Below are 15,765 nucleotides of genomic sequence, written 5' to 3'. Positions count from 1 at the left end.
AGAAGTTTGTATTGCCACCACTGAGCTCTGGGTGGCTACAGGCAGGCCTACCCACTTGCCCCTGCCGCAGCCAATGCAACTTCCACATCCACCATGAACCAAACCAATACATCCACAACTCTTGCTGCTGCCCCAGCCTCTTGCCCACCCCCTGCCACCACTTCAGTCTTGCCCCTATGGGCCACTGGTGCTGCCAAGCCCTCCAAGTCCAAGGAAGTTGGACATCTACTCCTGCGTTTCCCTCACCCCCCCCCCGATCTTTGTGGTGCTGGAACGTAAACATTCCTGATTCCCAAACACCCCTGTTAAAAACACCTTTGCTTTGGCCCGTTCCCAATTAAGCACTGGTTGCAGAAGAATGCTATGTTGGAACGACGACAAAGGACCTTTTGTTTTGTTTGGCAGTCACTGCTCTGAACCCATTTCACAGATGAGGATAATAAGGGGGAAGACAAAAAGGGACAGTTTTCTTTGGCAGCTGTTCGCTAAGGAGCCTCTTCCTCCCAGCTCCCTGTGCATTTCCAAAGTCTCAGATTTGCAAGCATTCAGTCTCTTCGGGAGGAGAGCTCAGGCCCCACTGTCTGTGGGGAGGGTGTACACACTGCATTGGAAAGAAGGAAACTGTCGCTGCTGCCTACATGGGGGTTCTTTGCTCCACAGCGACCCACCCATACTGTTCGATTTCATAAGGCACCAAGTGTGCACGCCTCCAGTTTGTACATTGTCCTTTTGGGAAGTGTGAGGAGTTTTTTCCCCTCTCTCTCTCCCTCTCTCTTAACTTGATGCAGTTTCTCCCAGAGGGGTTTCAGCTCTGTTTTTAGGAGATTCCTCTGTCTCTGAAGTGGCATCCAATGACTCCCCGGTCAACCCACACTCTTCCGTGGCCTGGCTTTCCTCCAAAGCCGGCTTGTGAGCTTGGCTGTTCATCTTCTCCTCCGCTTCGATCTCTTCGGAGCTGGGAATGGAGTTTTTCTTGGGGCGGCCTTTGGGTTTTGTGGGGGCCTCCTGCCCACCTTTCAGGACCTGGAGCAAAAAAAGCAAACAAGCTGAGTGTCTAATTGCTGCTTTCATGGGGTTTTTTTAAGTGTTAAGTTGGACCAGCAACAAAACGTTACAGCATGGAGAGTTCCTGTGCCCTGTCCAGCCTGCCATGCCCTCTCCCAGGATATTCCACCCCATCCCCTAGTTTTCCATTCCTCCTCCCAAAAGTCAGTCAGCATTCTGTGCCCACTGAGCATGCTCAGTCCTCAATAGGGTGTTTTTAGAGTTTCCCACCCTACTGATTTCTTTCCTGTTATTTTTAGGGGTTTCCTCCAGGCCTGAAGATACCTCGCTTTTGTTTCCCCATTTTGTCTAGTATTCTATCAGCACTCTGTAGCTGAATTCACTGTTAGAGGGACTGAGTCATCTTTTGCTCTGCAGCACTCAATTAGAACAAAATGCGTTAAGAGATTTTTGTCTTGCCGTTTAGAACTTGTTATTTATTAAATTTAATTTTTGAAAAGGGGGCTAGAAATGTTCTTAAGTAAATAAATCATAAGACAATGATAGTGAAGGCAATCCACTCTGATGCTGAAAGGCATTAATAAAATATTAATTTATTATCCCAAGTGTCAGAGAAGCAGGAGGATTCTTGGATGAAAATCACATTTAGGGATGTCACCCAACTAAGGAAGTTTTACACTTCAATCCTATGCAGGATTACTTTGAACTGAGTCCCACTGCCTAAAGAAACTGCAACTTAACTATTTTTTTAAAAAAGTAACAACTAAGTTTTATGTTAAAAATGTGATCTTAAAAAAATGAGACACAAAACTTTTGCCCCTTTTCATTTCATTTCATTTTTGCCTTGGGCACACCCTATACGCATGTCTCTGTTTACCACAATACCTACCATTTTCTTCCACTTCATCCTGCGATTCTGGTACCAAGTCTTCACCTGAAGTTGTGTTAGGCCGAGGGACTGGGCCAGATCCAGCCTGGAAAACAAGAGATCCAAATCAATCCAAATCAACAACAGAAAGGAAGACGCACCATCCACGGCCAAGATCTGATTAGCTCACATCCTGAAGAAAGCGAACAAGTTGTACAGACACTGGAGGGGAAAACCAAGGAACACTAACAGCCAGGGGAAGATAGTCATCATCGACTGACAACGTGCCATGTCCAAATAAATCAACTAAAGGAAGCTAAAGAGAAGTTGTAATTCCCCCTTTGGTGTAATTAACTGCGGGGAGGTTTCTCCCCCCACCCCCACAAATAAATAATTTGTTGCAAATAGCAATGCAAACATTTGAGAGGTGCAGAAACGAGCAATGACTTGTTTGTCTGATATCATACGGTCCACGACTTAAGAAAGAAAATGATGCAGAGGGGAAAAGCAGAAAGATATGTTATGAACAAGGGGATAGAAAGGGTGGGGGTGTGGTCTGCCCCCGGATGTCATCCCTGAGGAGGTGACAAAATGGCACACCGCAGGGGGCGGCACTTACCGTGGGGCCTGGCCTGCAGTGCGCCCGAGGCACGCGTCTCTCCTGGGAGTGACACGGTGGCTCGGGGCCCCACTCTGCCCGAAACGGCAGTGTGGGGCTTGCGTCCACCAGGCGGACTCTGTGGGCAGCTCGCCAAAGCGCCCCCCTAGGCGGATCGCCATGGTGCCCCCGTGGACGACTCGCCCCGCCCCCACCGCTCTGGGTACGGGAGCAGCTAGCTACACCCCTGGTTATGAATAATAAGATCATTGATGCCACGGAAGCACAACAGAGCCATCAGTAATAAGTCCTTGAATGCAAACTTAACTGATTGTTTCAGGTTGAACAGCATCACCTGCACAGTAATTTCCTATGGGGCTTATATAGGAGAGAGACGGAGGCAGTGATAATCGGTGCACTAAGAGCTCATCCACACTTCTGCTTGTCTTGTGCAGTTTTCTGCTTGTCTCATGCCTTTCTAGGCTCTGGTCCAAGCAGTTTTGCCTTTGCCCCACTGCTTTCCTCAGGAAAACCCGCTCTTTAGTGCTAAATCAGAACAAATGGCAATCTGTGGGAAACCCCATCGCTGCTTGTTCCACTAAACCGCAGCTTTTGCCAGGGGGAAGTGGCAGGGCAAACAAACAGAGGTGCGAATAAGTCCTAACTTGGAAAGAAGCCCCATTGAACGCAGTGGGATTTCTCTCTGAGTCAGTATGCCTTGGACTGGGCAGTTAAATTGCTTTCATTGCTCCTTAAAGCGACGGTCCCAAGAAGAGACCGTCTTACGTAAACACCCGCAAGTTCAGGCTGGCCAATTCTGCAGACCTGTGGTCTGTCTCATGCATGTTCAAAAACAATGTTAAGGGTTTGGTGGTGCTAAAACATAGGCCACCAACCTTTCTGACCTGGGTGTGTGTCTGAGCGTACCATGTTGCCCATGAGCACTGCATCGAAGGACCTCTTATTTGTGTCAGACTAGGACCAGGGAGACAAGGCTTCAAATCCCCACCTTGGGCCAGTCACTGCCCCTCAGCCTAACCTACTTCACAGGGCTGTTGTGGGAATTAAATAATGGAGAGAACCATGAGCACTTTCCAGAGCTTCTTGGAGAGAGAAAACTGTGGGGATATAAATGCAATAAATCGATAAATAAATCGACCAGCCTCTCACTGACCTTCTTGTGCAAAGGTGGATTTGCTACTCTGGTTTTCCACAAAGGCTGGAAAGCCAGACAGAACTCGGCTTCCTGAGGATTCAGAACTCAATAGCACTCAGATCAAACTGGGTTTCACCTGAGATTTCCTTGATAAGATATGGGAAGGTCCCCTCCGCGGGCACACACAAACAGACAGCCAAGCACCACTGTGTTTACGTAAGGCCCGTTGGTTAAGGACCAAGTGAAAGACTAATCTCCTCGGATGAAACTTGCTGAACAAAGAAATCTGAAAGAGACCTGCTGGCATGACATCTTCGCTCTGCCTCTGCCATGATTAGCATCAGTGAACCAGAAACACAAAAGGTGCGAGGGCAGCCTAAGCCAAGCTTGATGCACTCGGTCACGTCTCATACACACCACCGGCTGCACGGTAGATGACTCTGAATCACCCTGAAATTTGCCAGGTCGTTTTCTCTGCGGTGGGGTTCCAATAGCTGTGCTCACATGGCAATCATTTTACCAGTGGGTTGCAGCCCCCAAAGGCCCAGAGGACTTGGCTTAAAGAGGGACAACAGGTGACCTACTTCTTCCACTTGCTACCCATTTCTCAAGGGGCTGGAAACATAGGAGCAAACCTTATAGGAAGTCGGAACATGGGGCCATCTGGCTTGGTTGCTTGGGCAACCTCGTACCCTCCAACATTTCAATAATAATAATAATAATAATAATAATAATAATAATAATAATAATAAATTATTTATACCCCACCCATCTGGCTGGGTTTACCCAGCCACTCTGGGCAGCTTCCAACAAAATATTAAAAATGCATTAAAACATCAGTCATAAAAAACTTCCCTAAACAGGGCTGCCTTCAGATGTCTTCCAAAAGTCAGATAGCTGTTTATTTCGTTAACATTTGATGGGAGGGCATTCCACAGGGCAGGCACCACTACCGAGAAGGCCCTCTGCCTGGTTCCCTGTAACCTCACTTCTGACAAGGAGGGAACCGCCAGAAGGCCTTCGGCGCTGGACCTCAGTGTCCGTGCTGAACAATGGGGGTGGAGACGCTCCTTCAGGTATACTGGGCTGAGGCCGTTTAGGGCTTTAAAGGTCAGCACCAACGCTTTGAATTGTGCTTGGAAACGTACTGGGAGCCAATGTAGGTTTTTCAAGACTGGTGTTACATGATCTTGGCGGCCGCTCCCAGTCTATCCGCCACATTCTGGATTAATTGTAGTTTCTGGGTCACCTTCAAAGGTAGCCCCACATAGAGCACACTGCAGTAGTCCAAGCAGCAGATAACCAGAGCATGCACCATTCTTGTGAGACAGTCCGCAGGTAGCTAGGGTCTCAGCCTGCATACCAGATGGAGCTGGTAGACAGCTGCCCTGGACACAGAAAAACCACTCGCTTTGACGCTCCGTCTACAATCAGCACCACCGACTCACTCTAATGCTGACCTGCATTACAGGGCTGTTGTAATCATCGTTGAGATCAACTCTCTACGAAGTGTTTTGAACACTCAGCTTTGCTATAGCAACACCGAGTGTTATTATCGGCAGGGCAGAACCCATCAAGGCTGCGGCTTATCAGGCCCATCTGCCCTCTCTTGCCATTAGCGAGCCTCGTCATTCAACGGTTCTCTTTGGGCTTTCTTTAAGACCCACATCAAAGGGAGCAAGGGCGAGGGCAAAGCCGTTGGCAAGACTCCTGAACAGTGTGCTGCTGGGCACACTGGTGTGAGGAATAGGGTGACCACATGCTCCACTTCATAGTGGGCGGCCCTATGTTTGAAGGGCTTTCTGGCCAAAGTCCAGTTTAAAAATAAAGAGCCCTAAGGAGGGAGTGCAAGGAGTCATGAAGTTGGACGGCCACCCAAACATATGGTCTTCCCGACAGTGTTGAGGTACTTTGCATCTCCATTTCCATGAGAACAGTGACCTCTGAACCGGCATTAAGATATATAAATTAACCTTTTTGCAAGTTTCATGCAAATCTGTGACTCCTTTTGTCCCCTTTTCTGATGCCGAATGACGACTTCTCTTTTTTGGGAACACATAAGCAAAGTGCAAATAGATAAATAGGTACCGCTCCGGCAGGAAGGTAAACGGCATTTCCGTGCGCTGCTCTGGTTCACCAGAAGTGGCTTAGTCATGCTGGCCACATGACACGGAAGCTGTATGCCGGCTCCCTCGGCCAATAAAGAGAGATGAGTGCCACAACCCCAGAGTCGGCCATGACTGGACCTAATGGTCAGGGGTACCTTTACCTTTGCCTTTAAGTAACCACTAGTAATAATTCCAGCATTGCACAGGGTTGGACTAAAGAACTGTTGGCATTCCTCTTCCAACTCTACCGTTCTATGATTCTAGTTCCACAAGTAGGCCATGAAAACATCTAGCATCAAGTGGGATGCATTGGGGTTGCCCCAAGACCTGTTGCTACCCGAGGTGATGCTCACGATGGCGCCCTTCCTTATTCCTCCTCCAGAAGGAGTGACCAGCCAGGCCATCCACCAGTTTTCAAGGTGGAGGAGAGACTCTTGAGAAAAAACATGCATGCATGGCCATTTTTTGAAGCGTCAAGGGAAGGGCGTCTTGAATTTTCAACCAGGAAAGGAAAATATAGCAACGTCTGCTGCATCTTTGGGAGGTGATGCTGGGAGCCTGGCGGAGGTTTTGCCATCACTGAATCTCACTCTTCACACGGGAAAGGCGCCTGGTTGGCAGCGGGGGACTCATCGTGGCGAGATTACCTGTAACCCTTTGCAAACTGGTTGCTGCGCCTGTTTAGAAACAACAAGCACTGCCTAGGAAACCAAAGCAACAAACAAGAGGGAGGAAGAGAGGAAAGGGGCAGGAGTTCCCAGAGCTGCGCTGGCTCATCGTGCTCAGTCATGTAGGATGCCAAGGCTTATTAGTGCCAAGAGAGTCGTGTGTGTGATTGATGGTGTTGCCCAACCAGTCATGTGAGGTTCTGAGCTGGCACCACACTAGCCACCCAAACCCTTGAATGGAATCAGGACCCCTTACAAGAGGGACAAAGGAGCCCTTGGTGCTGAGCACTGTGGGAAAGAGCCCTTGGCCTACCCTGGATGGCAGTGGATCTACAGGCAGTGGCAGCTGATGCCCATGGAAGTGTCCGAAACCTCCCATTGTTCTAGGCGCATTTTGCGACAGGGAATTTCATTTGCATAAGCAGTTTCTGAGTTCTGGGCGCAGTACTGCGCCTAAGATTTCAGATTAAAACTGCAGAGTGGAAGGAAAGGAGGACCTTTTTCCTGTCTCCCCACTTCCAGGTACTCTCTGAAGACTGGAGAAGACTTAATAATATCAGGGGAGTGGGCAGGGGAAGGACTAGAATCATGTGGCAAATGAACATAATATTTTAGCTGCAGTTCATTCATTTCAGCTTTGTATTCCTGTTATAAAAAAGCGCACCTATACATTCCTTCGTTGTGCCTATAACTTAGGTTGAAGGTGCCATTTAGCCCCTAGCTTTTATATCTCAGTTTCTAACACTGGCCCATGGGGGACTGGTAGGGCAGAGGCCAGGGAACCTGACATCAGGGGGTGCCAGAGCTAAGTAATTTGCAAGCGTGTCCTAGAGTGGACGCACTGGGTGGGCCTTGTCCTCCAGCCGAGGTGGAGAGCTTAAAAGCACTTTCCGCATGGGGAAACCCCAAGTGGAGGAGGGAGCTATCAATGGCTACTAGCCATGATGGCTACCTCCACAGCTAGAGGCAGCCACACTTCTGAAAACACAGGAGGCTAGAGTGCTCTTGTGCTCATGCTCTTCTTGCTGGTTTCCCAGAGGCATCTGGTTGGCCAGTGTGAGAACAGGATGCTGGACAAGATGGGCCATTGGCCTGGTCCAGCAGGTTTTTCTTATGTTCGTAAATGGACCTGGCATTTGAAGAGCTTTTAAGCTCCCCACATCGCTCGGATTTAACGTGCGCAATTGCAACCAGAATTTTTGCCTAGCATTTCTGATCAGCAATGCAATCATTGAATACTTTTGCCGTATTTTTCCGTGTATAAGATGCCCCCATGGGGGACTCTGAATTAAGAAAATAGGGGGAAACTGCCCCATGTATAAGATGACCCCCCCTTTTCTTAACATAATTTTAAAAGAAAAAAATCTTGTCTTATACACAGAAAAGTACGGTAATTAAAGTCTTCTTTACCCCAAATCTTGAATAATGTGATGAATTGGTGCAGAGGCTCCCATCTTAGACTTTTCCCTAGTGGGCTATAAAAACAAGCAACATTTCCTTTCCCTACTGATTGAACCAGCATCCCTTCTCTTTCAGTGGAAACATAGGGATCAACCTTTCAAAGGGGTACCAGGAAGGAAGGAAGGAAGAAGCCTTTTCTCTCTTCTTCATAAGTATCACTGCACATCAATTCATGATGGCATGTGCGCATTTGAAGCATTCCCACAGCCCTGGTATGCATTTTCCACTGATACAATCTACTCATGTCTCCTTTGATTTTATCTTCTTCTTTTTTATTTAAGGCAAGGGTGCTTTGAAATCTGACCCGACCATGTGACCAAGCACTCCACTGGGAGCAAGCTCATCTTCATGTGCCCAGGCACCAGGGCTGTGCTCTCAGCTCCTGAACAGCTGAGAGGAACATCACAAGCCAGCATCCTGGTGAGGCTGGGAGGAGGACCTGGCCGCCAACCCCAGCTCAAGAAACACGTTTGTCCAGAAACGGAAGCCCGCAGAGAGTTTGCTTCTGCAGATGATGCGGCGAGGCTAAAGTGTGGAGGTTTGAAGTGGGGATATTTGCAGGAATTCGAAATGGCGAGGATCTGCCTGTTGGTCCCAGTACGTTTCCGAGCACAATTCAAAGTGTTGGTGCTGACCTTTAAAGCCCTAAATGGCCTTGGTCCAGTATACAAGAAGGAGCGTCTCCACCCCCATCGTTCAGCCCGGACACTGAGATCCAGCGCCAAGGGCCTTCTGGCGGTTCCTCACTGCAAGAAGCCAAGTTACAGGGAACCAGGCAGAGGGCCTTCTCGGTTGTGGTGCCCACCCTGTGGAAATCCCTCCCATCAGATTGCAGAGGAATAAACAACTATCTGAATTTTAGAAGACATCTGAAGGCAGCCCTATTTAGGGAAGTTTTTAATATTTAATGCTGTATTGTTTTTTAACACTCGATTGGGAGCTGCCCAGAGTGGCTGGGGAAACTCAGCCAGATGGGCGGGGTATAAATAAATTATTATTATTATTCCTCTCTCTGGTTTGTGCAGCAGCAAATGGGTTCTTGTTTATTCATGTGTAAAGGAAGATGTAATTGAAAGGAGTGACACCATCCATATAAGTTAGGCAGATTAAACACAGAATCTGTTTTGTTTTCAGATGGCCAGTGTAGAAGGTTTTTTTAGGTTTTACAAATTATCAGCAGGACAAAAGGGCACTTCCTTTCCATTTAACTTAGGTAAAGGTAAAGGTAAAGGTACCCCTGCCCGTACGGGCCAGTCGTGTCCGACTCTAGGGTTGTGCGCCCATCTCACTTAAGAGGCCGGGGGCCAGCACTGTCCGCAGACACTTCCAGGTCACGTGGCCAGCGTGACAAGCTGCATCTGGTGAGCCAGCGCAGCACACGGAAACGCCGTTTACCTTCCCGCTAGTAAGCGGTCCCTATTTATCTACTTGCACCCATGGGTGCTTTCGAACTGCTAGGTTGGCAGGCGCTGGGACCGAACGACGGGAGTGCACCCCGCCGCGGGGATTTGAACCGCCGACCTGACAATCGGCAAGTCCTAGGCACTGAGGTTTTACCCACAGCGCCACCCGCGTCCCCATTTAACTTGCTCGTTGCTAAATAAATATGGGGGAATATTTAAGATTTTCAATTGGTCAGGCTTCCCAGATGTGTAAATGCTTTTATGTGTCTCGTCCACGTTCATTAATTTCAACAGGTCTCCTCTGAGTAATGGAGACAACCCACTGTCTGTTGCAGTTTATATTTTTATATATATATATATATATATATATATATATATATATATATATATATATATATATCGGTGTTAGCTTCTGGAAATCAGAATATTACAGCAAGATGAGAAGCAGTTCTGAGTTCAAAGCCCCCTCGACCAACCTGTCTGGAGTGGAGAGGTACTTCTGCTTCTGGAACTTCTTCTCCAGCCCCATGAGCTGCAGCTCCGTGAAGATGGTGCGGCTGCGGCGAGGCTTCTTCAAGCGGGGCGCGGACTGCTCCGCCTCCGACTCGCTGCTCCCGTGGGTCTCGCTGGCCTGGGTCTCTGAGCAGGTGCTCCCCGGCGTGGGGTGTGGCGAGAGGACGCGGGAAGTGCTGGCGGCAGGGATGAAGTGGGAGACGGCCGAGGGCTGCCTGGTGATGACAGAGATGAGAGGATAGGCCCTCAGAGAAGGGGAGCCTGGGGAACAAGCATCAGAGAAGGAGAGGGGTTACACCACAGGTTAGGGCCTTTGCAGGAGAGGTTGAATCATCGTGGTTCAGAGCCGCCCAATCAGAGCAAGGGCGATTGGGCAGGAAGAGGGGACATCCTGAAGTTGCATGCATGAGCTTTGTGCCTCCCACCCTAAGCCAGGCAGAAGCTTCACGGGTTTCGGGATGGAGGCACCAGGATTTAATACTGCAATGCTATAATTTACGGGGAACATTTAGGGGACTAGACTAGTCTCCCATGTCCACTGGCTGACTACACGCCACTGCTGATTGCCTGTGATGGCCTGGACTCGGGCTCAGACTCGGAACCAGAGGAATCTCAGTCTGCATCGGATCCTTTGCCTCAGGCATCACCTGAACCAAGTCTGGGGCCTGACCCTGAAGAGTCCCAGTCTGCACAGGTTCCCCTGCAACAAACGCCAGCTAGGCCAAGTCAGGGTCCTGAGCCTGCCCTGGCTCCAGATGCGGGGATGACCTCGTTGCCTTCAGCTGGGCCATCACTTACAGCTGCTCCACTACTGATTTGGTCAGGGGAGGCTGAGGCAGCCTCTGGGCCTAGTAACCCACCGATGTCTCCCGAGCTGCAGAGACTAAGGTCTGAGAGAAGGAGAGACCTGAGTACTCGCAGAAGGAGTGCTTGCCTTCGGGCGAAACAGGGAGGTGAGTCATCGGGGGATCAGGACCGGCCGTTCCCCGACAAAGATAAAAGGCTGTGAGACCCCAACCCAGGTTGCGGGAGCAACATTGTTGTATGCCAGAGATCCTGTACCTGTACTTGCCTGGTTTCCTGCCTTGGCCCTGTCGGACTGACTCCTAGCAGAACCCTTGGATTCTGGACCGGCCCTGGACCACATTTCATGGGTTACCCCCGGGCCCAGCACATTGCCCTATGCCTGTTTGGTTGAAAATAACTCTATGCTCAGCGGGACTTGCTACCATATTGGCATGGACAGCCTTGAGACTATTTGGCCCGTCAACCAGGCCAGCGTTTGACAGCCGCAAACAGAGCCCAAGGCTCAAAAGCTCAGCTTCTGTCCCAGCTTTGCACAAACATCTCTAGCCCTCACCACTGTGTTTACTCACGGATGTGTGAGCTCCTTGCTTTGCTCAAATGTCCCCGAAAAGAAGTTCTATAAAAAGCGCCACCACCAGAACGCGTGAAAATTGGACACATTATGCCAAGTCTCTCGAGCCAAGACTTGAAGTGGCTGTCGCTCCTCCACCCTTCTTTGTGTGAAGGAGGAGACAGACATCTGCTCCTGACATGCTCCTGCGCTGCTTCCGAAATTGGTGGGAGATCATGTCAAGGTAAAGGGCCAGCTGGCCACGTCCTCCTGACCAGCCTGAGAACATCCCATTTCAGTCAGCAATGGCTGCGGTTCAACAGCAATGGAGACCCAGAACAAGTCTCCTTCCACTGCTCTTGAAATCCCTGCTGCACTCATGAACAGAAATCGGAAAGAAATATCAATATATCTGCACCAATTCTGGTTATGTTCCTAAATGTGTATTGAATCTTTTAAAAAGACCCACATTCCCAAGCTCTAAGGCTAGGAAAACATTTCTGTGCTGGAGTCTCCTGCTTAGTTTGCTTGTGTGTTAATTAAGACACTTTGCCATATCTTATCTTTCATATTGCATTGCTATTTAAATTCTAATAATTATTTCTGAATTCACATCGCTACATATAAGCCAGCATATGCAAATGTTATATGTCCCTTTGTTTGTCTTATTTTGGGGCCAGGCATTTCCTATTATTATTTTTTAAAGCTGTGCTTAAACTGACCACTTCTAAAGAGGCTAAGAAAGCTGCTTCCATGTTAGGTTTTCAAAGGGGCTGCAAAGACTTTCTGTTTTTATTTTATTTATTCCATTACATTTCTATCCCACCTTTTTCTCCAAGGAGCTCAAGGCAGAATACATAGTTCTCACACTCCTCACTTAATGCCCACAACAACCCTGTGAGGTAGGTTAGGTGGCAACTGGCCCAAGGTCACCCAGTGAGTTTTATGGCCAAGTGGGGGATTTGAACCCGGGTCTCTCAGGGTCCTAATCTGACACTCTAACCACTATACCACACTGATGTAGTGCAAGTTAGGACAGGCATTTGGCTGAGCTAGGTTATCTTCTGTGATTGTGGCTAAATTTGCAGTTTTTATTTGGACACATTTATACAGTGATTTTTAAAATTGTATTAAAAAAAAAAGAATATTGTGAATTGCTTTGAGCTGATGGCTCAGCTGGTAGAGAGGAGGGCTGCAAGCTCCTGGCTCAGTCCTGGCTTAGCTTTCTTTAGGGAAAGGGTTGTGGCTGCACACAGTGAGCATAAGCTTTGCAGGTTTAAGTCCAGGCATCTCCAGACAGGACTTGGAAAGAGACCCTAACCTTGGAGGTCCACTGGTCAGGGAAGACTGACCCAGGTGGACCACTGGTCTGACTCAGTGCAGGGCAACTTCCTATTATTGTAAGCAGTTTGAACGGATAAATAGAAAATGAAAGCGTTCCACCCCTGAACGCTGCAAGCTCACACAAGCTTCCCACATTAAAAACAATCTTAAAAACGAAGACAAAACTCAAAAACTAAACAATCAGCAGAGACCAGCGGATAAGAGGTTGGCCGCAAACTCAAATGACACAAGTTCTATTCTGAGTTCTGACTCACTCCATGACCTTTCACAAGTCACTTTACGTCTCCATCTCCATTTCATTTACTGACACCCCAATCTCTAAGAACAGTTACTTGGAAGGGAGCCCCATTGACTCTGAAAGCACTTTCCCTATGGGTCCCAGATATGGCGTTCTCAGCAGTGGCAGCAACAACAACAACCCTTTAAGGTAGGCTTGCGCTACACTTCAGCGGAGAGAGGATGTCTTGCCAAAGGCTGCCTAGTGAGTCCATGGCTGGGTGAGATTTAAACTTGCAAATCATTTATTTAATGCTGTTGGTGGTTGGAGCTCTGGGCTGGGACATGATTTAGACCCCCACCCAGCCCTGAAGAGCACTGGGTGATCCTGGGCCAGTCATGAGCTTTAAGAGAATGGGGCCCAGTTTAGCCCAGCATCTTGTTTCCGTGGGAAGCCTTTGGGAAGCCCACAAGCAGAACAACACTTTCCTCCCTTGTGCTCCCCAACAACTGATATGTCAGAGGCATACTGTGTCTGACAGAGGAAGCAATACATAGCCAACATGGCAATAATAATAAATAATAATAATAATAATAATAATAATAATAATAATAATAATAATTTATTTATACCCCATCCATCTGGCTGGGTTTCCCCAGCCACTCTGGGCGGCTTCCACAAAGACCAAAAATACACTAAGATGTCACACATTAAAAACTTCCCTGAACAGGGCTGCCTTAAGATGTCTTCTGAATGTCAGATAGTTGTTTATCTCTTTGACATCTGATGGGAGGGTGTTCCACAGGGCAGGCGCCACTACCGGGAAGGCCCTCTGCCTGGTTCCCTGTAGCTTTGCTTCTCACAATGAGGGAACCGCCAGAAGGCCCTCGGCGCTGGACCTCAGCTTCCGGGCAGAACGATGGGAGTGGAGATGCTCCTTCAGGTATACTGGACCGAGGCCGTTTGGGGCTTTAAAGGTCAACACCAACACTTTGAATTGTGCTCGGAAACGTACTGGGAGCCAATGTAGGTCTTTCAAGACCGGTGTTATGTGGTCTTGGCGGCCGCCCCCAGTCACCAGTCTAGCTGCCACATTCTGGATTAGTTGTAGTTTCCGGGTCACCTTCAAAGGCTAGTAGCCATTGATGGGCTTCCATGAATTTCTCTAATCCCCTTTTAAAGCCATTCAAGGTGGTGGCCCTACAAGTTGTGGCAATGACTCCAAGTGTTGAAGTACGGGCCGCATGGAAGAAGAAGAAAAAGTACTTGCTGTGTGAAAAAGCCTGTCTTTCTTATCTAACAAATTCCTTACCTGGATGCAGCAAGGATCTCTAAAGCTCAAAAATGGAAGACAAGACAGGACTCCTGTATTTTGTGGTTTTGTTTATGTTCTTTTACATCTGTATCTTTGACCCTACATTCATTTAAAAGAATTCTTACAAAACAAGAGAAAAAGCCTGTCCTGAAACTTCCGACACTCAGTTTCATTGGATGACCCTTGTGTCCTAGGTTGATGAGCGAATGAGAAAAACATCTCTCTATCCACTTTCTCCATGGCATGCATAATATGATATACTTCTATTGCATATGCACACTTCTTTTCTAAACTAAAAGACCCTGTGATCATTTTGACTGCCCTTTGCTGGACCTTTTCAGACTCCAAAGCAGGGGTCAGCAATCTTTTTCAGCCATGGGCCGGTCCAGACCATGTGGTGGGCTGGACTATATTTTGAAGGGGGAAAAAATGAATTCCCATGCCCCACAATTAACCCAGAGATGCATTTTAAATAAAAATTTTAAATAAAAGCACACATTCTACTCATGTAAAAACGTGCTGATTCCCGGACCGTCCATGGGCCAGATTGAGAAGGCAATTGGGCCACATCCGGCCCCTGGGCCACAGGTTGCCTACCCCTGCTCTACGGTATCCTTGTGATAGCCCTAACCCACCAAAATGAGGTGGGTAGGTAGCCATGCAAAGCCCCTTGAGTCTCTTTGAAGATGGCCCAGTCCAGAATTTCAGAGAGAGACTCTCATTTTCTAGGCAGAAATGGTGAAAAAAAGACTTTCAAATCTTTTGGAAAGCTCCCAAACCCTGCATGCTTCCCATCACACGAGGCTAAAGTCAGTCAAAAACATCTGTTGGGAATCTCTGACTGAACTCCTCAAGCCCGCTGGACGTGACACAATTATCTATACGTGGCCTTCAAACAAGATCCCATTTCAAAAGTTTCAATTAAGATCCAGTGCCTCAAAGGAATCCCTTTTTCTCCACGCCTGCCCGATCCCCACGACATGGATCCACACAGCAGATGTTGTAATGGGGAGACAGAGACGAGCAGGAAAATGAAGCTTTAATTAATTGCGCTGTCTGAACACCCGCAATGGCAGGACACTTTTTCCTCCCAGGCAAAAACAAAGACAAAAAACACACCACACCTCCCTCCGAAACCTCAGCTAAATCTCTTAATGGAATAAAAGGGGGAAGGAAGGAAAGATTTATGGATCAGCTCCTTCTTGGCAGGCCAGGCTCTGCTCGGAGGCAGAAATGTGATCTTTGCTGAAAACACCGTGTGGCGCAGAAAGGTAAATAAGAGGAGAAAATGAATGAACTTGAGACAGGAGGACTGTAAATCTGCCGGCTGGGGAGCGTCAAAACAGTGGGGGAAACTGAAGAGAGCTCTGTCTGCTTCTGGCTTGGCCTATGGCAGTGCTGGAGAGCAAAGGCCTGTGGAACTGACTGCCACTGACCATTCGGAACACATCCGAAGGCTGCTGCTACCTTTGGCGCATGGGCATTCCTGGGCCCCCAACTAGTCCAAGGAAGGAACTGATAAAGGAAAGGGCTTGTGGGGAGAAAATACATTTTGATTAAGGATAGGGAAGCTTGTGCAGGGCCACATAGCCTTCAGGGTAATGTTATGGGGGCCACATGGCAGTGGTGGGCAGGGCCAAAGGCGAAAGTGGGCAGGGCAACAAATGCATCAATTACCTTGGTACAGTAGCCTAGTTTCTGCACACACACATCCATGCACAACCATCTCCATCCAGAGCTCAAGGAGACATT

The 15,765-nt window shown here is 48.3% G+C and overlaps 1 protein-coding gene across 1 annotated transcript in view; it reads right to left on the bottom strand.

Annotated features, from left to right (window-relative positions):
- Positions 1-756: 756 nt before the first annotated feature.
- Positions 757-15,765, bottom strand: part of BARX2 (BARX homeobox 2) — a 41,633-nt gene continuing 26,624 nt past the window's right edge. Inside the window, exons 2-4 of the mRNA XM_053367363.1 lie at positions 9,744-10,041; positions 1,895-1,979; positions 757-1,023 (exon numbers count right to left, since the gene is read on the bottom strand). Coding sequence (XP_053223338.1) covers positions 775-1,023; positions 1,895-1,979; positions 9,744-10,041 — 632 coding nt within the window. The 3' untranslated portion in view covers positions 757-774. The remainder of the gene's footprint in view (positions 1,024-1,894; positions 1,980-9,743; positions 10,042-15,765) is intronic.

This window comes from Podarcis raffonei, chromosome 15, assembly GCF_027172205.1.
Source record: "Podarcis raffonei isolate rPodRaf1 chromosome 15, rPodRaf1.pri, whole genome shotgun sequence".
NCBI lineage: Eukaryota > Metazoa > Chordata > Lepidosauria > Squamata > Lacertidae > Podarcis > Podarcis raffonei.
This window is presented reverse-complemented; position numbering and strand designations above follow the sequence as displayed.